This window comes from Nipponia nippon, unplaced genomic scaffold, assembly GCF_047370975.1.
Source record: "Nipponia nippon isolate SJK-2023a ecotype South Korea unplaced genomic scaffold, ASM4737097v1 scaffold_36, whole genome shotgun sequence".
Classification (NCBI taxonomy): Eukaryota; Metazoa; Chordata; class Aves; order Pelecaniformes; family Threskiornithidae; genus Nipponia; species Nipponia nippon.
The window spans coordinates 147976-174927 of NW_028262354.1; the positions used below are offsets into that span (position 1 = coordinate 147976).

A 26952-nucleotide genomic window follows, 5' to 3' on the forward strand; every position below is an offset into this window, starting at 1 on the left:
TGCCGCACCACCGGCTCCAGTCCGGAGAGCAGCGCCGCGTCCGGTGGTGCCGCCGCCTCCGCGCTGCGGCTCGGCTCGCCCCGGTCCCGCGGGCACCCGCCGCCACCATGCTGCCCCCCGCCCTCCTGCTGCTCCTCGCCTGCCTCGGCGCCGCCCGGGGAAACCTCTCCCGCGACGGTGAGTGGCGGTACCGGGGCCGGGCGAGCCGCCCCCGCCCCCGCCCGCCATCACTCAGCCCCCAGCGGCGGGCGCCCCCCTCCCTCCTGCGGCCGGCGGTCCCGGCCGCGCGCGGGCCCCGCGGGGGGAGGAGGAGCGGGGGGGGACCGGCCGCACACGAGCGACAGGTGCGGGGGGCGGCGGCGCGCGGGGCTGGGCCGCGCCGGTATGTGGGTCAGGCGCGGCGGGGCCCGGCAGGTGCCGCCCGCCCCGCCCTGCCGCCCCGCCCCGGCCCTGCCCTCGGGGCCCGCCCGCGCCGCCGGCCTCGGGCGGGTGCGACTGCCGCGGGCCCGGGTGGCCGGCGGGGCTCAAGGTCACGGTGGCGCCGGTGCTGGCCGCCGTGTCTCCCCCATCGCCGCGTACCGCCCGGGGCGGGGCCGGGGCGGCGGAAGGTTCCAGACAGGCCCCGGCGGGCGGCGGCGGAGCCTGGCCCCTCCCGGTGCTGCCCGCGGCGCGGCGGGTGGAGACGCAGGGGGGCCCGGCGGATGGAGGCTTCCCGGTGGGGTAGAGCCGCCCGCCCCCGGGAGGATGGCGGGGGGCGGTGGTGACCCCCGGGGGGGGGAGGCAGACACCCCCGTGGGCGGGGGATGGAGCCCCTGTGGGGACGGCGGTGACCTCCTCGGGGTGGGGAGCCACTTCCCCGCGATGGGGCGTGTCCCCGGTTCCCCCGGCAGAGCAGGAGCCCTCGGTGGGAGCTGACCGGTCAGAGCCCCCCCTCTGTGGGGCAGCGGGCTTGAGAAAAGGCAGCCGCTCCCCATCCCGCCGGGATCCCGCCGCTGCCGGGATGTCTGGTGGCATCCCAGCGTCTGGTCGGTCCTCGGTGTGTGGGAGGCACGGGGCTTGGCTGGAGCATCAGCCCTTGAGACAAAGGGTGTTTACCCGCCATACGCCACCACGGCGGGCAGCGCGCTGCAGGGCGAGGCAGCTAGCAATGAAGTGCTGCAAAGCAAATGTGATTTTGGTAAGGGCTTGTCAATGGCAGCACCTTGTTTTCCATAGCCATTCAGCTGCGGAGTCCTTGCTGGATTGCCAGCGCTTGCTGCTTATGGCCTGTAATTCCTGTTGGGCTGCTGGCAGCTGTGTTTGCTGTGTTGGGAGTCGCTGGTTGTGATAAAATTGCTGCTGTTTGTGTTTGGATGGGGAGTGGGTAGTGGGGAGATGCAGTAGCTGTCTGGGGCCTGGCTTCTACCCCTGGTCTGCACATTGTGTTTTCGGGGTGTTGTAGAGGCTGGCAGTGGGAGAGGGTCCAGTTGCCATCTGAGTCCCTGCCCATGGCTCATCAGAAGCAGGGAGGTAATTCTGGCGTGAGTATGTGGCCCTGGAATCAAGGGTCCCAAGAGCTGTTGTGGGGGAGAGTGTGTAGTACAGAGGGTAAGAGGTCTGAAGCCGGCAGCCTCCTGCCTGCAGCTTGGGCTGCCCATGCTGGAGTGAGGAGCAAGCCTCCCACCTGCCTTCCCCATCAGGTGCCTCCCTTGTCGCCTGTCCCTTTGCTGGAGGAGGTTGCTGTCACAGGCAGAGCTGCTCTGGGGGTTGGTGGCTGCGTTCCCATCCACGAATCCCAGGATTTATTCTGGTTACGGTCACAGTCCTCCCACAGGAGCCCAAAAGAGTCGCTTGGGTGTGGGTGATGCTCAGTCCCATGGTGCAGGGATGTCCTGGCATCCTGTGCGTGGCAATGCTCAGTGCGTGGGTCAGAGCCGGGCAGGAGGGGGTGGCTGAGCAGCCTGACAAGTGCTCACATGAGGAGGGGTGGCCATGACCTGAAGTTGTGTGTAGTCCTAGGGCAGGATGCAGCCTGGATGATGACACTGCAAGATTTCTTCCAGGGCTGGCCTGCTGCTGTGGCCCAGCCCTGGCCACGAGCTGCCAGGCTCTCTGATGTCCAATGCAGTGAGACAAATGGACCCCCAAAAAGCCTTTGGGAGCAGAGGAGATGGATGGTTGGAAGAAGCTTGAAAAGAAGCTGCTGGCACATCTTTGCGGTCAGTGCCTTACCCTCATGCCCCTGAGCCATCAGCTCCCAGTGTGGCTCTCCAGCTAGGAAGGCCCCTCTGCAGCACCCTTTCCATGGCAGGGATGGAGTAGCTGTCTCCTCTCCTTGAAGAAATGCTCCTCCAGTGCTCTGGATTTCAAAGCTACAACCACAGCGGAGCCCAGCAAGAGCCCCTTGAAGCCTCCTGGATGCTGGAAGCGCTGGTGCTTCACACCAGGGCCATGTTTGTGCACTTGGCTGGTGGTGTGCTGATGTCGGCAGATTTCTGAGTGTTTGGGCTGGATGCGTGGTTGTCCTTGTTGTGAGGATTATTCCCCTCACGGAGTTATTCCACTGTAGAGTTGTGTAACCCTTTTGTTTGAACAGTGCCCTACTGTTGTCCCATGGGAAGCCATAATGTGCCAAAAACAGACTTGTTGGGGCTGGTTTTCCCTGTGCTTGGTAGCAACCTCATCCTGCTGTGGCACCAGCATTGCGGGCTCTGAGCATCGCTCAATGTGCAGCACAAGGAGCGCCACCATCCTGTGGCAGCGAGGGGAGAAAGCTGGGCAGCTTCAGTGGCACAGCAGGGAGCTGAGCTCAGGTCTTGCATCCAGTTACCTCCCACTGTACCAGAGCTGCTCCACTCATTGTGTGTGTTTCTCTTGCTGGGAGAAACCTCAATGTTGAGGGTTTTAGAGCTGGCCCTGCCTGACCAGGTATAGATGCCACAGCAGGAGGGCCAGGGCTGCTCTGTCTCCTCCTGTAGATGCTGAGGCTGGTTAGGTGGCTTGTGTCCATGCCTCCCTGTTGGCTGAGGAGAGCCTGGGGACCATCTTGAGATGTCTGAAGCTAAGTGAGGTAAGCTCCCTGCCTTGTGTTTGCAGAGAGGCAGGTTCAGGAGACTGTCCCCTTCCTGGAAGGTGGCTTCATCGTTCTGAAGCTGGTGGAGGTGTCTGCTCGGCCAGACCATGCAGGAGGAGCTTTCTCTGTCTTGGGGAAATGCCCTGTGCTTCCAGCTGGTGTCTTTTCTGTAAGAAGTCATTCACCCTGCCCTGCCTGTGTGGGAATGGTGTGTAGTGGTAGGAGCATAGGGCTGGGAGAGAGGTTCGGACTCCCACAGGGCTCTTACCATCTCTAGCCCTAGAGCAGATGATGGCTGCAGGTCCTGTAGTCCTGCTCCCTCAGGAGAAGCTCTGGGGAGATGTCAGCACTGGTCCTGAGCCAGCTCGCGGGAGGCCATGTGTGACTTCCAGCCTGTAGCATCAGCCCTGGGCATGCGGCAGGGAGACCCTGAGGAGGGAGCCCTGGTGTGCAGAAGTGGGACAGTGGAAGCCTGGTAGTTGTCTGAAGCTAACATAATCCTTTGCTGCTTATGGCAGTGCTTTTACCCAACTAATGTGCGCAAGTGCCCTGTTCTTACATGTCATTAGGGCTCACCATATGCTACAAGTCTCTTTCTGTGCCAGCACAAGCCCTTGACACTAGAGTGGAGGAAGTAGTGACATCCCTGATGAGGCGGTGGTGTGCAGGCATGAGAAGAGGGAGTGCGACCTATCTCCATCACTCGATACCTGGATGGCCTGATTTTGGATGACTGAACAGCTGCCTGGGGGAAGTGAGCTGTTCTCACAGCGGCGATGCAGCTGGGATCAGCATGTCAGCCAGAGGAGAGCATCCCTCTGCGAGCAGCCAGGCGGAGGGAGCCGGATGGGGAGCGCAAAAGCCGCCACTCAGCTGTCTGGCACAACGTGTTAGGCTCAACAGGCAATGCTGGATTTTAAGACAATGCATGGGATCAAGTGCTGCAGAGCTGCCCTGCCGCATACCCAGACGGTGAGGGGATCTGCTGGCACTGCTGCTGTGGGACAGGAATTTTGCTGCTGTCTCGATAACGCCTCAGGTTTTGGCGTGGTCTGTGACACTGAGGCCGGGGTGTTTGCTGGGAGTGCGGCGGCTTGGTCAGCTGGCCAGAGGAGAAATCCCCAACAGACTGGGGTGTTACTGCTGAAGCACGAGTTGAGTGCCTCCCAAGTGTGGGTACCTTTCCTTCTCTGGAAGGAGGTGGAGGGAAGCACCCTACTTGCCCAGGATGCCCTGCTAGTGAGGTCTCCTGCATGCTAGACGCTGCCTCTTCTCCCTCTGCCTGACGTTCTCACCTCGCATGGGGTGTTGGAATTGCTGGAGTAACTGGAGGCGTCTACATCTGGGTAGTCACCCTGGTGCTGGCATGGCCAGGCACTTAGCCAGACAGGAATCTGCATTAAAGTTAACATTTTTGTTTGTTTTTCACTAAGATGGTTATAACCTAGTTTTACCCTAGTCCAGAGTGTTGTGTGACCATTCAGGTCCTCGCAGCGTGAGGAGGGAAGTGGTGCAGGATGTGAACATGTGTCCAAGGTGTCTTTGGTGGCAGTGCCCGTGTGGTGGTCTTGGAGCTTGGTGGGCTCTACTTGCATGCTGCTGGGCTTGTTCTCCTGGGTCCCACATGTTTCCTGCTGTTAGAGCCACTGCAGAGCATGGTCTGCTTGTGCAGATGCCTTCTGGGAAGTGTTCTGCTCCCTGTGCTGGCATTTGGCGTGGTACCCCAGTGCCCAGCCTTGTCTCCATCTGAACTGCTCTCCATGCTCCTTTTACAGCCCAGGCAATGGCTTGGCCATGCAGGTTGTCTGATGCTGTGTCTGCACAGATTGAATTGCCTCCTTGTTGCTTGGCTCTTCAGTGACTCCATGGGACCTTGAAGGTGATGCCAGCACTGTTAACACCCACATAGTCAGATGTATCTGATCCTCCTCCTCCAAATTACTGGGTCAGCCCAGCTTGAACCATCTGGTCCAGTTCTCTCCCCTCTGCTCTTGGCCAGACACCTGCAGCCATGAAGCGATGCAGCAGCAGAGCCTTCATCACACAATGATGGTGAGGTGTAAGTGATCTCCCTGGTGCCCGAGCTCCTCTGTCTGCCTGCAAGGGCAGGTGGGGCATGAGGCTCTCCATCCTGCTCTGAAAGAGCTCCTGCTTTCACCCAGGGCAGTTTCAGCCCCTCTGCTGCTGTCGCAGCCAGTGCTGGGCTGTGCGGTCGCTGTGGCAGAGGGAGGGCCATGCTGGCTGCAGGGAAAGGAGAGGAGCCAGGCAGGAGTCGGATGCAGTAATGCTGTGTGTTGTGTTTGGGCAGCCCTGATGCCAGAAACAGTAACCCAGACGAGGCTACCTAAAATGAGCAGTCAATAACAGCAGAGGGAAGCGGAGAGCTGAGATGCTCGATGAAGGCTGGGCAGGAATGTGCTTAACCATTCCAGTCACCTGCCTGGCGTCACACTCCGCCTCCACTGTGATATGGGCTGAGGGTATAGGGACCAGAGTGCACATGGGCAGGCATTGGACACTGCAGCTCCAAACACTCAGGGATTGTGGAGGCTCCCTGGTGTCACAAGGATGTGCTGGAGGGCAGCAATGCTTGCCACAGATCCAGATGGCAGCATCTTTCCAGGTGACCCCGGAATTTGCCTGTGGCTGTGGAGCAGCGGAGCTGTGAGCTTCTCCTTGTTACTGCAGGGTCCTGCTCAAGGGTACCTGCCCCTTCCTCAGGTGATGCTCCAGGCAGTGCTCTATCTACAGATGCTTTTCCTCACCTTACTACACTTCAGACAGCATATTTACTGGCAAGCCCAATGTGGAGCATTAGCTTTTCCAGACCACTACTTTTGCTGCTGCTTTCATGCCGTCGTTTCCAGGGAAAGCAAGTTCTGACACTTCTGGTCTGAGTGGTCAGCAGCACAGAGAGCAGCAGACTTCCTGGGCCACCCGCTGCACAGATGCTGCACAGGAGCTGGGTTCACTTTCTCGGTCTGGAGACAAGCTCAGGGCTGACCATGCCAGAAAACAGGGCTTGTTGGGACCCCATTGCCCCACGCACCCTGGGGACCTGTTTTCAGAGGTGGGATGTGTTTGGTGGTGTCTGTCCCAGTGCTGTGCCCAGGGCAGCAACTCCTCGTGCTCCTTTCTGCTGCTGTCAGACCTGCACTCTGCTCTCCTCCCAGTCTGATGTGCGATGGAAGCTGTGGGAAGCTGGGCCCAGTGGTGCACTGTGCTGCTGATGGTGCTCCTGCCTTGGCTGCATGCTGCAGGGCGCTGCTCTTAGCTTGTCTTTAAACACCTTCACCCTGAGCAGGTGAACGCGGTACAGAGTCAGCATCATGGCACTTTCCTGGGGGGCTCTGTTTTGCCTTTCCGCATCTCACCAGCTTTGGTTTCTGGCTTTTTTTTTTGTCTCCCTGTGATGCTGGGGACTTCATCTCCAAAAGAAACAGACCATGTGACAAGAGATGACCTGGTGGGCCACAGCCAAGGCTGAGCGCGCTCCGTTCTCCCTGGGCATCCACTGGGATGTGGGAACTCCCTGCTGCAGCTGGGCACAACAGTATCCACTGTAGTCACCTGAAAGACCAGAGGGATTGAACCTGTATTTTAATCTTTTGAAATTACTTTTCCCTCCTGTCTTTCTGGGAAGTCAGGAGGAGGCGTTAGTGTGTGATGCCCATTGACAGGCATGCTGTCCCCTAGGAGGGGAGCAGAGCTGCCAGCGTTTCCCCATTTCTTATTTCTATTATAAATATCCTCTTAACACAACCCTGTGTGTTTAATCCTTGGGCAGTTGGGAGTAGCAGTTTCTCATGCCAGCTTGGACAGAGTTCTGCTGCAAGTGTTTAGATGCCCGCAAAGTAACAAGCGATGTACCAGGGCATCCGAAGCAACCATTTCTGAGACACCTCGCTGGGCAGGCAGGAGATCCTTAAAACAGAACTGTCAAAGCAAAGAGCTCGTTCCCTTGGCAACAGTCATGTTGGAGATTGGCCTTAGGGTAGGAGCTAAAAAACATGCTCAAAAAAGTAGTTATCAGCTGTTTGCTGTCAAACTGGAGGAGGGCCCTGGGAGAGGGGTCACCCTGCCTGGCTCGGCTCGCTGCTGCCCTGCACTGGAGGGAGGCCTGAGATGGGAGGGTCTGGGTGAGCTTGCTGCTTGTTCACAAGGGAATTTGTCCCCTCTTGGAGGGTGCCAGGAAAGCTCTGACACTGGGGGTGGCTGTCGTGGTGCTTGGATGATTTGTGGTGGCCCAGAACAGGGCTTTTCCCCCTCATCCCTGTCCTGCCCCTCCAAGGACTTGCCTATTACTCAGCAGGGTTGTGTGTGGCATGTGCCTGAGCTTGGGGTCTTGGCTTGCCCAGCTTTGGCCAGTGACTTGTGGGTCGGGGTGGCAACAGATCCTCTCAGCCATGGGATTGCCGGTGGCCTCAGAAGGAGGCAATCACCGTGCCTGGTGCCAGGATTCCCTGATGATGATGATGCTGCCTTTTGCTGAGCTAATTGGCCACCAGACCGGTGTGAATGTGCAAACACAACTGAGCAGAGCCGCCAGCGGCGGCTTGTGTTTGTGCTGCTGCCAAAGCTGCAGGCAGGAGCTGCTGCTGCTGCCATCAGAGGGGTTCCCCGGCTCCCTTGTCCCCCAACCAGCCTGCTCCCCTCCCAGCTCTCTGCAGGGGCTCATCTGGCCCTGGGGCAACTGGAAGAGCAGTCGATGTCTGGGGGAGACCAGGCTGTGTGCTTTGCTAGGGCAGAAAGCAGAGTCCTGCTGGTCCCAGAGGAGAGGCTGCTTCCCAGCTCCATTCTGATGCACGGTGGCAGAGGAAGGCTTGCAGCGAGGATGTACCCGAAGGCACGCAGGAGGGGCTCTGTCAGCTTGCTCTAAAAGCAGCCAGCCAGGGCTGGAGGAGGAGGGCATCCTGTAATCTGAGCGCTTCAGCAGCACTTGCAGCCAGTGTCTGTCTTCAGCTGCTTCTTTCTTGGCTGCTGCTTGATTGCTAATTGCTGGCCATGTTTCAGTTGCTTAACCCTGGTCAGGTGTCACAGGCAGCTGTCAGCTTTCACTATACCCTCGGGCAGGGTCTGTTGGGGAGGTGACTGCATCCCCACACCCTGGGAGAAGGATGCAGCTCTGCAATTTGCCAGTGGTGTTCAGGCCAAGTGTCCGTGCCCCTTGGACCAGGACTCTGCTGCTTTCACCTGCAGAGGGCTCAGGGCTGCTGGAGAGCATCAATGGGGTCCTGGAAGCTGTGACCAAAGTCTCCAGCGGGGTCTTCGGAGAACCCCAGCAGAAGCCCAGGGTTCAGAGCAGGCTGTGATGAGGAGCTGGGTCCTCTTGCTTTGCCCCTTCCTAGAGAATGCTCATGTACACGTCTGCTTTCAGAGAAATAATACAGAACTTGGTGTTTAGCGTGGGGAGTTGGGGTTTTTCATGTGGACCACACTTGAAGGTATGGAGCCCCTGCACTCGGCTGACCACTTCACTTGCAAGGAGCAAGCTCCCATCACATTGGGAGCTTGGACAGCAGGTCTCCTTGTCGCTCCCCCCATTAAGCTCTGGATCTCACACCCCACATCACAAGCCCCCAAAGCAGAGGGCTTGGCTGTTGAAGAGTGGCATGTCACAGCATCCCTGTCTATAAGAGATCTGGAGTTCAGAGCAGACTCTTAGAGGTTGTGTGTTTTCCGCTTCTAGCAAGCATTTGTGTTAATGTGACAGTCCTTTGTCACCCTGAGATCAAATCCCTTGCTTTGTGGGAAGGATCGGTCAGAGAGGCTGGCTGTTGTGCGCTGGAGGTACAAAGATGGGAGCTGACAGAGGGGCCAGGGGGAGGTTTTGGCAACAGAGGGTGCAAATGGGATTTGTGGATGGATTTGTCCCTGTGAGGGTGAGGAAAAACTCAGAAACTTCCCAAAGCGCCTGGATGCCGCAGCCCCTGTGGCCTTGCTGTGCTGGGGAGAATCGCCTGCCCAGCCTGAGGGTGGGGTACCCCTGCTCGCCAGGAGAGCAACTGGGTGGTGACACACAGGGATGTCCCCACTTCTAGTCCTCTCCTAGGTCAGCCTGGCTTCTTGCATCCCTCCCACCACCACCTTTTGATCCGAGCTTGTTTCAGCCTGCAGCCTGGCCCTCCATCTGCTCCCTTGACCTCCTGCTGCCTGTATCTTTCTCTGCCTTGCTCTTGCTTGTCTGGCACAGAGCCATCCCATCTTGCTAGCAGCCTCTTGGTGACAGCACTTGGTAAAGCCTTGCAGCCATGAGAGATGTCTAAATGCCACAGGACTGGAAAGGGAGCTAGCCCTGGAGGTGTGGCCAGAGGGCCCTTTGCCCTGCAGCTCCCGGAGGGATGTGTTGTCTGTCTGAGGGCTGGAGTGCACCAGCGAGGCTGGCTTCCACAGGCAGGCATGCAGGGAAGAGGAGCACGGGGTGGCATTGAGCAGATGCACTGAAACAAGAGCAGGTTGCCCCCCTAACAAAATCTGGAGCAAGTCAGCTGCCGGTGAGGAGGAGCCTGGAAGTTGGGCTCTGGGTATCCCAGACTGTGGATTCACACACCACTCAAACCAGCTTGCAAGCAAGCTTGCATAGCAGATGTCTGAGCCTGCTTGGCCGGGTTCGCAATCCACCAAGTTCAAAACTGCCACCTTGGCGAGGCTGCTCTGGTGTCACCACACAGGAAGGATGCCTCTGGCTGGAAATGGAGCTTTGCAGTTCATGGCTGATGAGTGAATTATTAACATACAGTCCTCAGAGAGGAGGTCACTTGCCTTAGAAAATGTCTGTGTCTACAAAGATAAATTGGATCTCTATGATGATGAAACTAGACTAAATCGAAAAGAATGAGGAAAATGACAAGTGTTTGTTTTTTTATTTTTGGGCCACGGCTGTGGACTGGAGGCATTTAAGGGATTCGAACAGTGGGTGTTTTCCTCTGGGGCTGCTTCTGGCCCAACAAAAATGCTTTTGCAGCCTGGAGGCAGGCTCAGACGGGCATGGGGTGGATATGCCCAGCAGAGGCTGGGAGAGGGTCCTGGCGGCTCCAGCTCCTGCCTGTCTCGACCACGGTTGCCACTGGAAGCGCCTCCAGCTTTTGGCAGGCCTCAGCAAACGCTCTACCCTGCTGAGGTTGGTGTGGGCAGCAGGGCATCCTCCAGACGCACCGTGAAGGCTGCTGGGCTGCAGTGCTCTTACCAGGCATTGCTCGCTGCTTCCCTGAGGGTGCTCTAAGTGAAACAGCTCCTGGAAGACAGAAGGCATGCCATGGCGTTTTGTTGCAAAAGCCCCTGGAGATGTGGTGCTGCAGAGGATTTGTGTGTCTGTGCATGGGAGTGTCCCAGGGCTGGAAGCAGCAGAGCTGTGGACCTTTGAGAAGGGTCTGTGCTGGAAGGGGACGTGCGTGCCGGCAGGTCCCGCTAGTGGGCTCAGGGAGCTGGGAGAGATGTGTACATCATTTTTTCCCCTCATAAATATGAATGCAGCCCCCCTGCAAAAATGCACAGGTTTAACTAATGAAATATTGATTTTTCTAGAGTGTGGTGCTTCTCTAATTTCACTGTGCTGACTGGCATCCAAAACAAACACAGGCAGCAGCTCTTGGCTGAAAACAGGAAGCCTGGTGAAGCCTTTGCTGTGGTGTTTTGTGGAGTGCCTGAGGTGGCTCTGCCTGTCCCTGGGTCTGAGGCAGTAACTGAGTCTTCAGTGTCCCTGCCTGCGGGGGGTCTGGCCTCCTCCAGGAGGATGCCATGAAGGGAGAGCCGGCTCCTCTGCCTTCCAGGAGACCTCACTGCTGGCTTGCCATCTGCAAAATAACTTTTCACCCTATTGCAGGATGATGGCAGGGGCCTAAGGTGGCCAGTGAGGCTTGGGTGGCCCCTGGGAGCTGGGAGGTGTAGATCTGAGGGATCTGCTTTCCACTCCTGGAGAGGAGAGCTATGAGCACAGGAGAGCCATTAGCTGTGCAGGAGCGGGGGTCCTGGGCTGGCTCCACCTGCCAGAGCCTAGCACGGCACAGGGAAGGCTGGATTCAAATACCGTGTGCTTTTCCTGCCTCACCTCATCTCCGCAGAGCAATGCTGGCATCCCTGGGGCCATGCACTCGTCTCCTTTGCCCCAGCATGGGAGCAGGAGCTGTCTGCTGGTGCAGCCTGGTGCCAAGCCCTGCCAGCATGCTGGGGCTCGGGCTACGCAGCCCCTCAGACCATGGCGGCAGGGCAACCCCAGGGGCTGCTTTGACCATTGCGTAGTGTCGCAGAAGGAGGGTGAGGGGACTGTGCCAGCCCAGGCTGTCAGGTGGCAGTAGCTCTGCACTGGCAGCAGTCGCTGGCACGGCGAGGGCGGATGCTTCCCTGAGTGTCCAGCACCTGTCCCCGGGCTCATGGGGGCTGTTTTAACTGGTGTGCCAGGAAGATCTGAAAGCTTTTGCTGCAGCCAGCTTTCCAGAGCATCCTCACTCTGCTCCGCCTCATGCCTCTGAGCCCCTGGGATGCTGCCCAGGGCCCCTCGGGGAGCTAGGACCCCTGTGTGACGGGTGCCTCCTTTCTCATAGCAGCACGTCTCACGATGCTGTTGAACGGCTGTTGTGGTGTGAGCAGGGAGGCCTAAGCTGCCCTTCATCTTCCTTGGGAATCCCTAGGATCTGACTGGGAGGATGCACTGGGCCACGCCAGGGCTGTGGAGCTGCTGGATTTAGGAGCAGTCAGAGTGCGTGAGGCATATTCCTTCTCAGTGTGCTGCTGTCCCCAGCTGTGGGATGGCAGCTTTGCCCCTTGTGCCCCACTGCCTGCCCTACCAGAGGGGGTCTTGCCTGTGAGGGCAGTGGTGAGGCTGGGGAGAGATGGGGACCCCGCCCTGTTCCTCGTGGGCTGTGGCAGGAGCAGAAGGGGGTGAAGCTCCCTGTGGTGGGACTAGCTGCTCCTGGAGTCTTGCCGCTCCCTCCTCTCCTGGCCCCATGGCAGCTCCCATGGTGGCCCTGCCCCTATTCTGTCAAGGGCCAGCAGGTTACAGCCGCAGTGGTTTTTAATTAAATCAAGCCGCACTGGCGCAGTGGCCCAGCCGTGCCCATCTGTTCCTCCAAGCTGTCGGGTGCGTGGCGCAGAGGCAAGCTGAGTATCTAGGTTGTGCCGGAGGGCACAGTGCAGGCTCTGCCGCAGGGGCTGGCATGGGGCTGTGTCCCCCACCCCACATGAGCTGCCAGCACGCACCTGCAGGCGGGAGAGCCGGATGCGACTCTGCAGCTCTTGCAGAAGCGTGGTCTCCAGGGGGTTGGAGACCCATCTTGGTGGTCCTGGCTGTACAGCTGTGAGCTGGGGAGGGAGAAGGGAGGTCATCAACAAGGCCAAGTTGGAGCTTCGATGGGTCCGTGCAGTGCCCTGTGTGTCACCCAGCACAGGGGTGCGGGTGGTGTTGCCTGGCCCCTGCCCTGGGGGAAACACACCTTACTCTGTTTAACATTTCCCCACACTAATACCTTAATGAGGCCAGTGCTGTGGCAGGCAATGGTAATTGTGTTAATTAAGAGATCCCGCTCATTCTGTGTGAGTTTTAGACCCTGTCTTCAACTGCATCTGAATTGGAGTGTTGAGTTTGGACAACAGTGGCTTGCAACAGCCTAATCCCCTAATTATAGCAGCAGCAGCACAAAGGCATCGTTAACCAAATTAAAACAAGCCAATCTCCCCAGTCAGGAGGAGCAGATGGAGAGCCATGGCCTCAATCCCTGGCTGAGCTGCAGACCCCAGCGTGTGATGTGGCAGAGACGTGTCCCCCACAGTGGAGGCAGGGGTCCTGCTCGCCCAGCGCCATCCCCAGCATCGGGGTCCCAGTGGTCCTCACAGAAGCTCCTGCCATGCCTGGGCCTTGAGTGAGCTGGAAATGCATCAGGGAAGAGCCTGGGTTGCCATCAGCAGCTGGGAACAGGCTGTGGAGTGAGGCTCGGGTGCTCTGGCCAGCTGGTGTGTGGGGAAGGCTTGATCACCGCCTGTAAATGTCTGCAGGGAAAGAGATGTGAACCAGAGGTTCTTCAGCCAACCGAGCAGGAGTGTAGTGACAGCTGAGGGCTGGCCATCAAACCCAGGCAGGTGGAGAGGAGCAAAACTTCAATAGCAAGCAAGAAACGTTAGCATTAGTGATGGGGAGTTTCCTGGGGCTGGAGAGAGTCTTTACCCTGGGAATATTTTTAATCTGAATTTGATGCATTGCTGGTAATCATGGCTGCTGGGAGTGGGCAGGGAGGGATTAATGCACTTTCCAGCCTGGGCTTTCCTGGAATTTAACACGAGCCAAGCGGTCCCTGGGAAGCCCGGCAGCCTCGTCCTCCTGCCCTCCTCCAAAACCTCTTCGCTCCTTTCTGCTCCCTGCAATAGCTTTGGGGAATTTGCAATGTGAGCAAAAGAAAATATTTCCTTTCACCATTCTGAGTGAAAAATAGGGAAATTGAGCCGAAGCTGCTTCCACCCCTCTCCTCCTGATAACTGGAGCTTCTCCCAGGCAGTGAGTATCACACAGGAAAACAAGCCCGTGACATGAGGACTGCACTGCAGGGCTGCGTGGGCACACAGGCAGGATCACCCAAGGCTTGGGGGTCCTGAGGCTGAGTCCCTGCCTAAATGTGAGTAACTTGGGCCAAGATAGAAGATGTCACTTTGTGAAGCCCCGTGTCCAGCACATGAGCGAAGTGCAAATAGCAGCAGTGGCATCCGTGTTCCTCCCTCTTGTCCATGTGGCTGCCTGTGGACCCAGCTGGGTGAGGAGAGTGCGCAGCCCCCAGGCTGGAAGAGCCAGTGTCCCCCTTCTCCCTGTGCAGCTCAGCTCACTGGCACATCAGCTTTCCCAAAATAGCTGTCCTTGGGACAGGCGGGGGGGTTATGTGATCCTGTGGCTGCTCTTCTCTGCCCTTGGGCTGCTTGGCAGCGTGGAGCCCTCTGAGGAGCCTGAAGGAAGCAAAGGACGATGTCTTAGGTCAGGGAACACATTCTGGGAAGGGGCATGCACAGCCCAGGAGCAGCATGAGCAAGGGAAAATCCCCTTAAGGAATGACACGGAGAGGAGGCCACTGACTGCACCCCCCAGGCTATGCTCAATGGACTGCGGATGCTTTTGCTGGAGGTAGGGGTGGAGATGGCCGGTGGAGCATCCCATTGTGTGGGGTGCTTGTCATGGAGGCACCACCGGTGCGAGCCCTGGCTTGCCAGCACTGCCAGGGCAGTGGAGCAGAGCTTGCTGCCTCCCCCGGTGCCGTCAGCTGGTGCCTGTGCTGGTGCTAGGCTCTCTTGCTGCCTCCTGGCTTACCCCTGCTTCTGCCTGGATCTGCTCACACCTGGCGGGCACCAGCTGCCTGGATCTTCCAGCAGCCCCAGGGGCTGTGCTCGGAGCCAGGCCTGACACTGATGTCTCTGTGCAGGTTGGCATGGGGCTACTGCCTGGGGACAGGAGCATTCTGGGAGCTGCTGACCCAGCAGGTGCTGCAGGTTGGGCAGCAGGATGGATCCTGCCCACTGGTCCTTGCTTCTGCAGCTGTAGTGGGGCCGTTCCCTGCTGGGGAATGGGATCGCAGTGGGAGACCCGGGCTGACACATGCCGGTGAGCAGGTCCCTGTTGTCCCCAGGGCGTGCAGGACGGCTCCGCTCCAAACACACTGCCTGTGCAACAGAAACCCCTTGTCCCTGGAGAGGGACACGCACCCACAAACGCTTGTGTGCGTGCACACATTCATGCTCGAGGGGCTGTACAGATGCTCCCAGATATACACACATGCACAATAGCATACTTGTGCTGACAGTTTCCCTGGATCCAGCCAGACCTCTAGCAACACCTGCTCCTCTTCCCCATGCCCTTCCACGCTGCCACCAGAGCAGCTGAGCCAGGGTGACCCAGTCCCCCTACCCCAGTCTGTGTAGCCCGGCCAGCCAGGGCTTGGGGTCAGCTGGAAAAAATGTTTGTCCCAAGCGAGCTGTATTCAGCCCAGCACCGGAGCCCTGCTTGTCACAGGGTTCTCTTGGTTGCTCAATGATGCTCATGCACACCTGGGGAGAGGCGATGCCCAGGGCCCCAGCTAATCTCTCCTGTCTGTGTCCAGAGAGCCAGCCCACGACGTCGGACGAGACTGTGGTGGCCGGTGGTACAGTGGTGCTCAAGTGCCAGGTGGAGGATCCTGATGACTCCTCACTGCAGTGGTCCAACCCTGCCCAGCAGACCCTCTACTTTGGGGAGAAGCGAGGTACATGCACGGGGAACTGGGGATGGGAGAGGGCTGCCTCAGGGAGAGGAGCCAGCTCGAGGGCCAGAGCAATGGTGAGGCAGAGGGAAAGTGGACCAGGACCCGTGGTGCCCCAGAGGGTGAAGTTCCCTCCTGCTCCCCACCTATAGCGATGCCACCAGGCAGAATACGAGCTAGCAGAGGGATGTGGTGGTACTGAGACTCACCCTGTTGTCCCTTTTTCCCCAGCCCTGCGAGATAACAGGATCCAGCTGGAGAGGTCCACACCCAACGAGCTGACCATCAGTATCAGTGATGTGGTGCTGTCAGATGAGGGGGAATACACCTGCTCCATCTTCACTATGCCCGTGCGGACTGCGAAGGCCCTGGTCACCGTGCTGGGTAAGCCACCAGTGGCAGCCCTGCCCCTGCTCCCGATCTTCTGCCTGCTACTGCCCTGCCTGCAAGATGCTGTCCATACAGCCATTCATCTCTGCTACTCCCCTATCCATACCTGTTAATTTATCCTTGCCGTGTTTATTGACATGTGTCTGCATGTGCGTCCATCTCTGGGTGGCAGCACACACACAGCTAATAGGCTGTTGTATTTCTTGCCTCCTCCTCTACCAGGAATCCCCCAGAAACCCCAAATCTTTGGCCATGAGCAGCCCATTGATGAGGAGAAGATAGCCCGGCTGACCTGCCGGTCCTCTGGCAGCAAGCCTGCAGCCCAGCTCCGGTGGAAGAAGGGCAACAAGGAGCTGAAGGGTGGGTGCCCAAGGGACTGGGGTGGCTGGGGAACACCGTGGAGGGAGGTGGGGCATCAGGGGTTGCAGATGTGCCCGGTGCTGGACCACAGTGGCATTCTGTGTTACTGCCAGAAAAGGGATTGGGGACAGGGTGTCCCCTGCTCAACACACGTTAGCCTCATGCCTCTGCTGGGGTACTGTGTCCATCAGCTCTAATGGTCCCCTGTCCCCACAGACGAAGGCACTGAGGTGGTGGAGGACCCCAACGGAAAGACCTTCACCGTGAGCAGTCGGGTGGAGTTCCGTGTCACCAAGGAGGACAACGAAGCCGAGGTGACCTGCACCGTGGACCACGAGTCCCTGCAGAACTCCGAGAGGTCGACCACGCAGAAGCTGCAGGTCCACTGTACGTGGCGCGTGGGGATGACGTGACAGGGCCACGTGGGGAAGGGGACAGGGCCGTGGAGGGGTGGGAGAGATGGAGGAGGCCTCAGCATCACCACAGTTCAGCAGACATCACACACATGGCCCTACCTTTATACGTACATACAGCCACCATGCATACACACATAGAAGCTCATCGGCCTGCGTACACAGTGGTCCTGTCACACATAGGGGCACTGCACAGTGACACTTTCCCTGTGCGTGCATGCCCTTGGTTTCCCCTGCCTGTCCCTGTCCCCTGTGTCCTGCCTGTCCCCGTCTCCCTGCGACTTGTCTGTGCCATCCCCTGCCCTGCCTGTCCCCATTCTCCTTGTCTTGCATGTCCCCTGTGATGACGGGCTGAGGGACGTGGGAGCTTCACTGTGCACCCCCAGAGTGCCAGCCTCCACTCCGGTGCACCCTGCCACCCACAGGTGCACTCACGCTGCACCACTGCACACACAGAGCTGGGGCCGAGGCAGGGGGCAGGGGCAGGGTTTTGGGGTGCTGGCAGGCCCCTGCACAGTGTGGGGCAGGGACAGGCAGTCACCCAACTGTGCCTTCCCTCCTTTTTCAGACAAGCCAACAGCGAAGATCGAGCCTCATCCCCAGTACCCACGGGAAGGCGAGAAACTCCAGCTGCAGTGTGACGGGCAGGGCAACCCCATGTAAGGTCCCGCCTTGCCTTCCTCCTGCTCAGCCCCACCAAGCCCTGGCCAACTCATCCTCCTGCTGCCAGGCTCCTAAAACCACCGCTTAGCCCTCCCCAGAGCTTGGGCAGGGCATCACAGGTAGCATTGTGTGGGCTCAGGGCCAGGCACTGGCCTTGCATCAATGCCAGGTAGGGCTGGGCACCCCATGGAGAACAGGCAAAGCCACTGCCCTCTGCCCAGAGCAGCAGATCCATCCTGGCTCATCTCTAAATGGGGTATTTCCCTTCTGCTTAAATACTCCTTTGTTGCCCCCTCCACTGCCCAGCCAGGGAGTCTGCTCTGCCCCAGCCAGCCCAGGGTGCTGGGATGGGCAGCAGTGCCTCACTGCCATCCCGCTCCACAGCCCCCAGGAGTTCCTGTGGGAGAAGGAGGGCAGCGATGCGCCCCTGCAGCTGAGCTCTGACAGCGTCCTCATCTTCCCCTTCCTCAACAAGAGTGACAGTGGCACCTACGTCTGCACAGCCACCAGCTCCATGGGCAGCGTCGTGGCCAAGTACAACCTCGACGTCAGCGGTAAGCCCAGCATCACCCGGCTTCTCCCAGCAGCTACTGGTTGGCACAGCTGCCTCCATCCTGGCTGCGTATCCCCGTGAAGGGGTGCATGGATCCAGGGAGGGCTGTGGTGGGAGGGGGGCATTGTGGCGCAGGGCAGGTGTGCGCATGCAGCTGGGTCCTGGTGCATTCGCTGGCAGAGCGCTGCATCCCCAGCTCCTCCGGCCACATCCAGCCCCCCTATCCTTCCCTGCGCTGTGCAGGGCTTCTGCCTGGGGCCGAGAAGGGCAGAGAGCAGTGTGGGGGAGTTGAGGCAGGGACACAGCACAGCACAGGCTGAGCTCAGTCCCTGTTGCCTCCAATGGGGAGTGGGAGAGGGTGAGATGGGGGAACTGCAGAGGCTGCAGGCGGGACTCTGCTGGAGTCTCTGAGACAGGAGGAAAAGCCAGTGCTCCCGAGCCTGTTGCAGGCAGCAAGCTTCTGTGTGTCGCCGCCACGAGCCAAAGAGGATTTCCAGATGGTGCCAACCCCTCCAAACCACGAGGTGCCCTGGCAGCCCTGTCCCAAGCTTCTGGAGATGGGCCCCATGGCTTGCCCTGAGCTGCTGGAGCTGTAGGCTTGCATTGCGTCCCGTGTCCCCAGAGCGTATCACCACTTGACACCCGTCCTCGCAGGTGGCAAGGTGGGAAGGTGCAGCACCCGCCACCTCCCCACGGTGCTGTCCCCTCACTGCCTTCCCCTGCCCCGGCCGTGCCCTGCTGCCATGTTTGCTGTCGTTGTGCCCTGCTACCAAGCGCTGTGTGTCATACGTGGAGCAGAGCTGTGTGCTGTGCAGGGCTGCGAGCGCTTCTCCAGCCCGTCCCCAGCTGGTGGCAGTGCTGCCCCAGCGCCTGCGCTCGGCACCCCGCCCCTTGCCCGGCAACTTTCCCGTGTTGGTAGGAGCCTGTTTCCCTGTGTTTTTGGCCTTGGATTTGGGGTTATCCTCCTGCCAAATCTTTTGCCATTTCTGTCCTCTCTACCACCCTTGAACTTTCCATCTTCTAGCACTCCTACATGCTCCAGCTCTTTCCTTTCCCATCCCCTTTCCCTCCCCTCCTGTTTTGGGTATTCTCAGCATCCTTCCCCTCCAACGTGGCTGTGGGTAGAGGGAGTGCATGGCAGCAATGGCACCTCGGGCACCCTGTCCCCCGAGTCCCTCTCCTCTGCCTGCCCAGAATGAGTCCTTAAATGCCCAACCTTGTGCAGTCGTTCCTTCGTTACCCCTTGTGTCCCTGCCATCGCCCTGAGTGTGGGGTCTGCACAGGGAGCTGGTTCCTGAGCCCGGCTGTGAGCACACAGCAGCACCCACAGCCCTCTGTACCCATCCAGGAGCACAGCAGCCCCCAGGGTGCTCAGCACCCATCCATGGGCTCACAGCAGCATCCAGGGTGCTCAACACTGTCCACGAGCACACAGCACCTGGAACACTAGTGTCCCTTACCCGCTTGGTGTCACAGCCCCGGGCAGAGGAGCTCCACATCTAGGTTCGGTTCCCCTCGTCAAATCCACCTTCTTTTTCCCCAGAGCCACTCAGGTCTTGGGCACCATCACTGGAGCAGCCGCCTTGCCCACCCGAGCCCTCGAGCCTGCCTGCCGCAGCAGCCACCTTGCTCGGCAGTGAGGGAAAGCAGGGACGGAGTGGTCCCTGAGGGTGTGTGTAGGAAAGTGTAGGTGGCGCCTCACGGCAGGTGACACTTGCCAGCCACCGCAGTCCCAGGGCTCCTAGGCAGGAGGGTCCCAGTGGGGTCCTTCACGGAAGAAGGGATGACCAGGGGTCCTGGCAGGGTAGGAGATGGGGGAAGATGTTCACAGCAGTGTGTCCCAGAGGACGATGGCAGGAGAAGAGGAGCAGGACCCATGGCCCAAGAAAGGGGTCGTGGAAGGAGCTGCTGAGAAGAACAGGTCCCATCAGGCTGGGGGGAGCTGGTGTCCCCTCCGATGGGCTCTGTCACGCCTCACTGGCACCTCCCCAGGGTTGATTCGTGTCCCTGTGTTTTTGTCGTCTTCCCCAGATCTTTCCCAGCTCCCCACCCCACACGTTCACTCCACTCCAGCCCCTCCGCCGGGCTCTTCCCAGCCCATCTCTCATGCTTCCATGGCCACCGCTTCATCCTTCACTCCAGCTCCCATCCAAGGTACCGTAAGCTCCTTTTCTCTCTCTTTATGGACCCGCTACTCCCCAGCTCAGCGGGAGAAGCTCCACAGGAGGATGGTGGCCCAGCCCTGGGCCAGGGGACACCCTTGCCACATCCCAGGTGCCCAGCCAGGCTCCAGTCCCTGTGCAGCTGCTTGTTGGCGTGTGTGGACTCTGCAGCCACCATCTCAGCACTTCAGGGTGGTGGTATGCAACAGAAAGAGCCAAGGCCCCAGAGCCTGGGCTGCGTAATGGTCCTTCCAGCTCTTCCTGGCAGGTTGTGGCAGCAGCTGCCTGTGAGCTGCAACGTGTGCCTTGTGTCCATGTGAGATGTCGTCCTTCTGTCGCCTCCCCTGTTGTCTTTCCCACCCCATCCTGTCCGAATGCCTCCTCTGAATGTTCCTGTGGCTCTGTCCCCTCCAGGCTGATGGGGCACAATGAGAGTGGACTGGAAGGAGGATTTGTCCCTGTGTACCACGGCTAACGCAGGATCCCAGTGCAGACTGCACTACAAGATGCAGCTGACTTAGGACTGGCCTCAGAGTCCCACCTTCTTCGGGGTGCCCTGTGCTCCTAGGGTGCAGTGTGTGGCCATGCCAGCCTGCACATCACCTTCTTGCTGTCACAGCACAGGGGAAGAGTGAGCCAAGCCTGGCTCAGCCGTGTGCTCAGCCTCCTCTTCTGGGGCAAAAATCCCACCGTGAAGGATGGGGTGGTGGGATCATGGCTGTGCCTGCAGGCGGGTACCACAGGCTGCACAAAGCATGTTGCTGGTGCTGCTCCCTAGGGCACGTTGCAGGCAGCCAGGCACAGGGATGGGTTTGCCCATTGCAGCTCTTCTCGGCTGCCTTCTCGCCCAGGCAAGGCTCCCAGCACAGCTGTCGGGGCTCCTCTCGGCTCGCTCCCCACAGGAGCTGGCACCAATGGCCATTGCTTTCCCCTCCTTGCTTTCCCTGCTGCCTTCCCTTTTCTTACTCCCACCTTGACAGTTCTCATCTGCAGCAGGATCGAGCTGATGGCACTGAGCTGAGCAGGATTGGGGCCTGCCTACAGCCCTGAGCAGTCTGTGGGATGAGCAGCAGCCTCTGTTGCACAGCAGAGTCCGCAGTGTCTCCTTCTCTCTGTTTTCTCTCCCTTTGCCATCTGGGCAGATGCCAGCCCGGTGCCCTCGACCTCCAGCACATACCATGCGGTGATCGGCGGGGTGGTTGCCGTCATTGTCTTCCTCCTGCTCAGTCTTCTCATCGTGTTGGGACACTACCTGATCAGACACAAAGGTATGGGGTGGGGGAGCTGCACAGTGGGGTCACGGAGCCAAGACCCCTGTGCTGCGTCGGCGCAGGCAGCACAGGGCGTGCTCCCCCCTTGGTGGGTCTCTGGGAGCAGGGCTACGTCCCCAAAGCGAGCAGGCAGCATGGGGCAGGGGTGAAGGGAGGCAGCTCCCCGTCCTGCAGACCTGTCCCGTGTCCGGAGAAACCCAGCGCAGCCACCGGAGCCCTCCTGGGTTTGGGGGCTGCTGCCCATGCCCATGCTGGCACCAACCCCAGCATGGAGATGTCCCAGGGAGTCCTTGGAGCTGGGCAGCACCAGGTGGAGGCGGCTCCTTCCCCATTTCTCTCTCTCTCCTTCATGGCTTGGTACCCACCGCCCCAGGACTGCCTGTGCCACTGTCCCTGTCTGTGCCTGACCCCACCTCCTCCCTGTCCCTGCCTTCCTCACCATCCCCTGAGCCCTCCGCCTTTCTCTTCCTCCTTCTCCTCCACCATTTCCATCTCCCCATCCCTGGACTTTTCATCCACCCAGCAGGTATGTGCATAAGACACGGGGAGACGGTCACATCCAGACATCGGCAAAACCCAGCAGAGGTGATGTGTGAGTAAGAGTCCCCCATCCCTGCCCTCCAAGCCCAGCAGAACTGCCGCTGTCTCTGCCCCACACCATGCCGGCTCCAGGGGCAGTCAGGAGCTGGAGCCTCCTTACAGATGGCAGTTTTGCAGAGAAACCTTCCAGTTTTCTGAGAGGGAATAGGGACAGGGATGCAGGGAGGGGCAGACAGTGGGGAGGGCAGGAGACGTGCCTGGAAATGCAGGCAAGGGCTGCTGCCTGTAACGGGGGAGGCAGTTTCATCTTCTGGCTAGAGACGACTGTGAAAGCCTTGAGCAGCCCAGGCGAGGCTCAGTCCCTGGGCAGGGCTTGTCCCTGGGCAGGGCTTGTCCCAGGGAAACCAGTGACTTTTCCATTTCAGGCCAAACCCAAAGGACTTTCACCTCCACTTTCCAGCCAGCCCTCAGGCTCTGCCACCGGGGCCCCTCCAGGCAGCCCAGCCTCCCCCTGCTTGCGTGGGAGCAGGGTGCCGGCAGGGTCCCCTGTGACGCCAGCTCCCTCTCCTCCCCCAGGTACCTACCTGACTCATGAGGCCAAGGGGTCGGATGATGCCCCAGATGCCGACACGGCCATCATAAATGCAGAGGGCGGCCAAGCTGGCAGCGACGACAAGAAGGAGTATTTCATCTAGGGGCGTCGAAGAGAGTGAGAAATGGAGCCAACAGACCCCGATGGCAATGGAAACCAGACCACAAACCCCACTCAACCCAACAGATTTTCTCGCACGCCCGGCATGGGCAGACAGACGGACAGAGGGATGGCGGGGCAGAGAGCAGAGAGCGACCGGCCTGAGACATGATGCTTCTTCTTGAACTTGTACAAAACGTTATTACTATGAACAGCGAAAGCCCCGGCCCCGTTTGCTTGCTTGCACCTCCATCCCTGCGACGGGCGCTCGCACAAAACACAGACCAACCAGTGAGTGAGCGACTTTCCTTCTTCCTTTGGACCTTTGCTTTGGTTTCGTGGCTGCTCTTTGCTTTGGGCCCTTGGTTGGGATGTTGGGCTGGGGTCGATGTAGCTCTTTCCTTTGTTTCTCTCCATTTTGGTTTCTTTGACATCCAAGGATAAAATCAGCTCCAGGCTCTGGTACAAGCTCGGGGCAGCTAGGCAGCCCCTCTGTCATGAACGCTCACCCCGTGCCTCCCACTGAGAGCCGGGACCCACATTCCCATTGCTCCCCCCAGCCTCGCCTGCTCTGTGATGGCCCCAGCCCCAGCTGGGACAGGGACCACGGCCAGCGGGACAGGAGCAGGATGCCAAGAGGCAGCACCTCTGCCTCCAAGGTCTTGGTGCAGCTGGGGTCAAGCGGGGAGGGACCCCAGGCCCCTGCCCTGATTTTATCCTTGGTGGTTCTTGTCGAACAGCGTCCATTCGGGAGGATAGCTGTCCTCGTGCAGTAGATGTGTGAAGGGGGGGTGAGCTTCCAGGGTGGGAACTGCTGAGGCCCCCAGAGAGACTGGGAGCTGCCAGGCACTGCAGCTCCCTGGTCCCACCCCAGCGGGAGGGGGGAGGGCAGAGGTTTGGGGGCGAATCCAGAGAAAAAGCCCCAACTTTACAAATTCTCAGATTGGAAACGTGAATTTAAACCATCTATTGAGATGTTCAGTGCAGGAGGCCACCTGTCCTGGGAGCACCAGGCAGAGCCAGGGGAGCTGGTGGGCCTGTGGCCATCGCCACTTCCCTCTTTGCTGGGCTGGCTCTGGGGCCCCCGGAGCCTCTGGAAAGGTAGTTTAGACCCTGGGAGTGGCTTCAACCAGAGCTGACACACTGGTGGCACCACGGGAGCTGAGCTGGAGACAACCTGCTCCCCAGTGCAAGCAGCCCCAAGCAGCACGAGGCCTGGGATTCTTCTGGCCAAGGAGATGTGCAGCGAGGGGCTCCACTGGGGTCTGCTTCTTGGAACTGTCTGTCCCCCTTCCCTCCCCAGCCCCTTCCCAGGGCAGGTGTGAGCTTGGAAAAGGCCATTTCCCTCTCGGCTCCAAGGGCTGCAGCCAACAGCAGCTGAAATGCCTGGGTTTAGTGTCTCAGTAGTTTGGGGGTCTCCAAGGAGGCTTGGGGGAGCTTGCCCTACCTCCTAACTGTTTCACTATCTCTTCCAAAACAAAAACAAGAAGCTTTCCCAACCTCTCCAGCATGTCCCCAGGGTCCACTTGGTGCACCCCAACCGCACACCCAGAGGATGGGGCTGCAGGGGGCTACGCACTCCAGCATCTGCAGGACACCCCTCACTCTTGGGATGAGGTTTTCCAGCTTCCCAGGATCCCAGCGTCTCTTGGTCTGGACACAAGGGGTTTGCAGGAGCCGCCCTTCAGCTGGGCACCCCTTTGATTTCAGGTTGTCTGGAGGAAGAGACCCCTTCAGGAAGGAGCAAAAGCCCTTGGTGGTGTGGGTAACCTCACCTTGGAAGCAGAGAAAGAAGTTGTGTCCTCCACTGTGGGGTACCAGGTGCCTGTGGGGCAGGTAGTGTCACTCCCATCCAGACCCTGCGAGCACGTGACACGAGGAGGATGCCCACGGGGAAGCCATCGCAGAGCGAGCAGGGCTGGAAGGGGGCTGGGGCCAAGCAGACGAGGAAGAAGAGGCATGGTTCTGTGGCAAGCACAGGGTGTGAACGAGCGATGCATTTGTGGCAGGTGCACAGATGTGACTAGGTTCACTGTGGCTAAATTGTGTGTCAGGAGCACGCAGGCAGCAGGGTGTTAGCACCTTGAGGGAGAAGTGCACAAAGCCTTTGTGGTACATGGCGAAGAAAACCTGCGGTTTTCTTGATGTTGTTCCTCCCTTCCCATCTCTTTGGAGGAGGACGTTGGCCTGGAGTCCCAACGGTAGCTCCGAGCTCGTTGTGAGGGATGCAACCATTGCTGCCGGAGATAACACTACAGATGTCGATGCTGTTAACTACTCCACTGCACACTGAGCATGTATGAATGTGTGACCTGATGCTTCGCTGAAGATCTTTAACATCCACTATCGAATAGACATAATTCCTTCAAATAAAAATGCAAGGACATGTTTTCAAGTACAATTTAATCTCATTGTAAGTCTACATGCTGTGGATGGTTACAAAGAAAACCCCAACCCAGGGGTCTGGGAGGGAAGGGGGTTAACTGGTCCCTAGGGAAAGGGAGGTGGGAGCTGAGGTTGGACAGGGAGGTCTGTGCCCCTTTGAGGCAGTGTGGGCACGGCTGTGGGCAGTTTCTCCCCAGCACTGCTGCTCCAGAGCTGCTTCAAGGGCTGGTGCTGGTGGTCACCACTTTGCCCTGGTGAGAGAAGTCAGGATTTGGCCTTTTTGAGATGCCGCATGGTATGGGACGTGACAGGATGCAGCACGGGGAGGACCAAGCATGGGCAGGGCATCGGGGTGGGACCTGCTGCCTGCGGCAGACATCAGCAAAGGATGGGCTGGGTCTCACCCCAGGTGGGCCCGTTGTCCTGCTACAGCCACTGCGAGAGGCTGAGCTATGGCTCCAGGCGTCGCAGGTCCTGGGAGTGGTAGGAGCAAGAACATGAGGCTGCGTCTGTGAGCAAGAGCCAAAGGGCTTTGGTAGATGCAAGGGAGCAGTAGACCCACTGCTGTGGGCACGAGGGCAAGGGAGAGTCCACGTCACATGTGAGGGGTGACACACCAGATCACACGTGTAAAGACAGAGATGGCGTGGGATGAGCGCGAGGGGCGATGGGGACACCATCATGAGGCTGCGATGGGGCACATCACGGCGTAGGAGGGTGCAGTGATGGTGCACCCACCCTGCTGCCAGTGGAAGGTATAATGGGATACACCATGTCATGAGCGTGATGGAGAAACGACTTCGCAAGTTTGAGGCCCTGATGAATAGATCATGTCACGGGTGTGAGGTGTGGTGGGAAATGCCGTTTTGGGAGTCCAGGGGCATTGGTGGGGTACACTGTGTGTTGAGTCTTTTGGGGTGATGAATACACGGAGTCACAGGTGTGCAGAGGAACAGGTACACAGCCATGAGTGGGGGCACGATGGGTGTCAGTTGTGAGCTGCACCACACCATGAGTGTGTTAGGGTGATATGAGGGGGGGTGATGGGGTACACCCTGTGTTGAGTCTGGGGCACATCCTGTTGTACGTGTGCATGGCGCTGTGGTACACCAGGTCAGGGCTGTCAGGGAGGGTTGGGTACACCATGTCATAAGTGCAAGAGGTGATGTGGGTCGAGTGAAGGGGTGAGAAGCTACACCTTGATGCTAGCATAGGGGTGACACCACACACCATCAGTGGCGCAGGGAGGCAGTGGGGTACATGGTGCCATTGATGTGGCTGACAGTGGATGCGCTGCACTGCAGAGGGAAGAAGCAAGGGGGCAGGCGGTGCTCCTGGGGTGGTGACGTGAGGGACACCCACACGCTGTCACATGGGAGAGAGCCACCAGGCTCCTGTCCCCTCCCTGCCAGCGCCCAGCAAAGCTGGGCGGTGTCACCGTGTGGCTGGAAGAGCCCAGGGCACCAGCCACCCCCCTGAGCCTCGGTGGCCCCTTCAGGAGCAGGGGGTCCTTGTTGGCCACGCGGGCCAGGGACCTCCAGCCCCATGTCCACCCTGTGCCACTACAGTCACCCATGCTGGGCCGGGGCATCTGAACTGGGATGCAGCCAGGGCCAGTGCTGGGGGAGCAGGGAGGATTCAGGACCCTGTGGCCCTCGTTTGCAGCCAGGCCTGTTCACCCCCCCACACTGGCCCTGGCGAGGCTCCGGCCGCTTCCCAGCCCGCACTGAACTCTCAATAGACACGAAAGCCATATTTGTAGGGAGCTCTGGAGATGCCATGGGGCGGCAGCGGGGCAGGGCAGAGGACGGTCTGTGGTGTTGTGCTGTGTTCTTGTATGTACATAAAAGGGAGACAACGAACATCGATGTGACTTTATAACCTTTCTAATATCCTGTGCTAAACTCAGAAAATAATCCTATAAATATATCTGAATTACACACGTTACCTGCCTGCGCGTCTCTGCTTCTGCCTGTGCGCACCAGATGCTGCCGGGGACTGGGAGATATGGCCATGTCCCCCCCAGGGTGAGGGGGAGCCAGGGGCATCGAGGCCAGGGAAGGGGGCAGAGCTCAGCCTGGTGGGGGGACATGGCTCACCCCGGTGCACAGCATGGGAGGGATGCAGCTGAGCCCATCACACAACTTACGGAAGCATAGCTCAGCCCCCTCAGCCCCCCTCAAGCCCTTGACCCCTGTCACCCCTCAGCCCCTCAAACCACAGTCTCTATCAGCTGCCTGTCCCCAGACCCCCTGTGCAGACCCCC

The 26952-nt window shown here is 59.2% G+C and overlaps 1 protein-coding gene across 4 annotated transcripts; it reads left to right on the forward strand.

Annotated features, from left to right (window-relative positions):
- CADM3 (cell adhesion molecule 3) lies at nucleotides 1-26631 on the forward strand. Of its 4 annotated transcripts, XM_087772268.1 has the most exons (11): nucleotides 1-177; nucleotides 15121-15261; nucleotides 15490-15642; nucleotides 15871-16008; nucleotides 16225-16395; nucleotides 16990-17080; nucleotides 17469-17638; nucleotides 19669-19791; nucleotides 20942-21067; nucleotides 21597-21662; nucleotides 22187-26631. In XM_087772268.1, exons 1-11 carry the CDS (start codon nucleotides 108-110, stop codon nucleotides 22303-22305), a joined length of 1368 nt encoding a protein of 455 aa, XP_087628394.1. In that variant the 5' UTR covers nucleotides 1-107; the 3' UTR covers nucleotides 22306-26631. The 4 variants fall into 4 exon arrangements, with proteins under 4 accessions (XP_087628394.1, XP_087628395.1, XP_087628396.1 ...); XM_087772269.1 differs by lacking the exon at nucleotides 21597-21662; XM_087772270.1 differs by lacking the exon at nucleotides 19669-19791.
- Nucleotides 26632-26952: the final 321 nt, after the last annotated feature.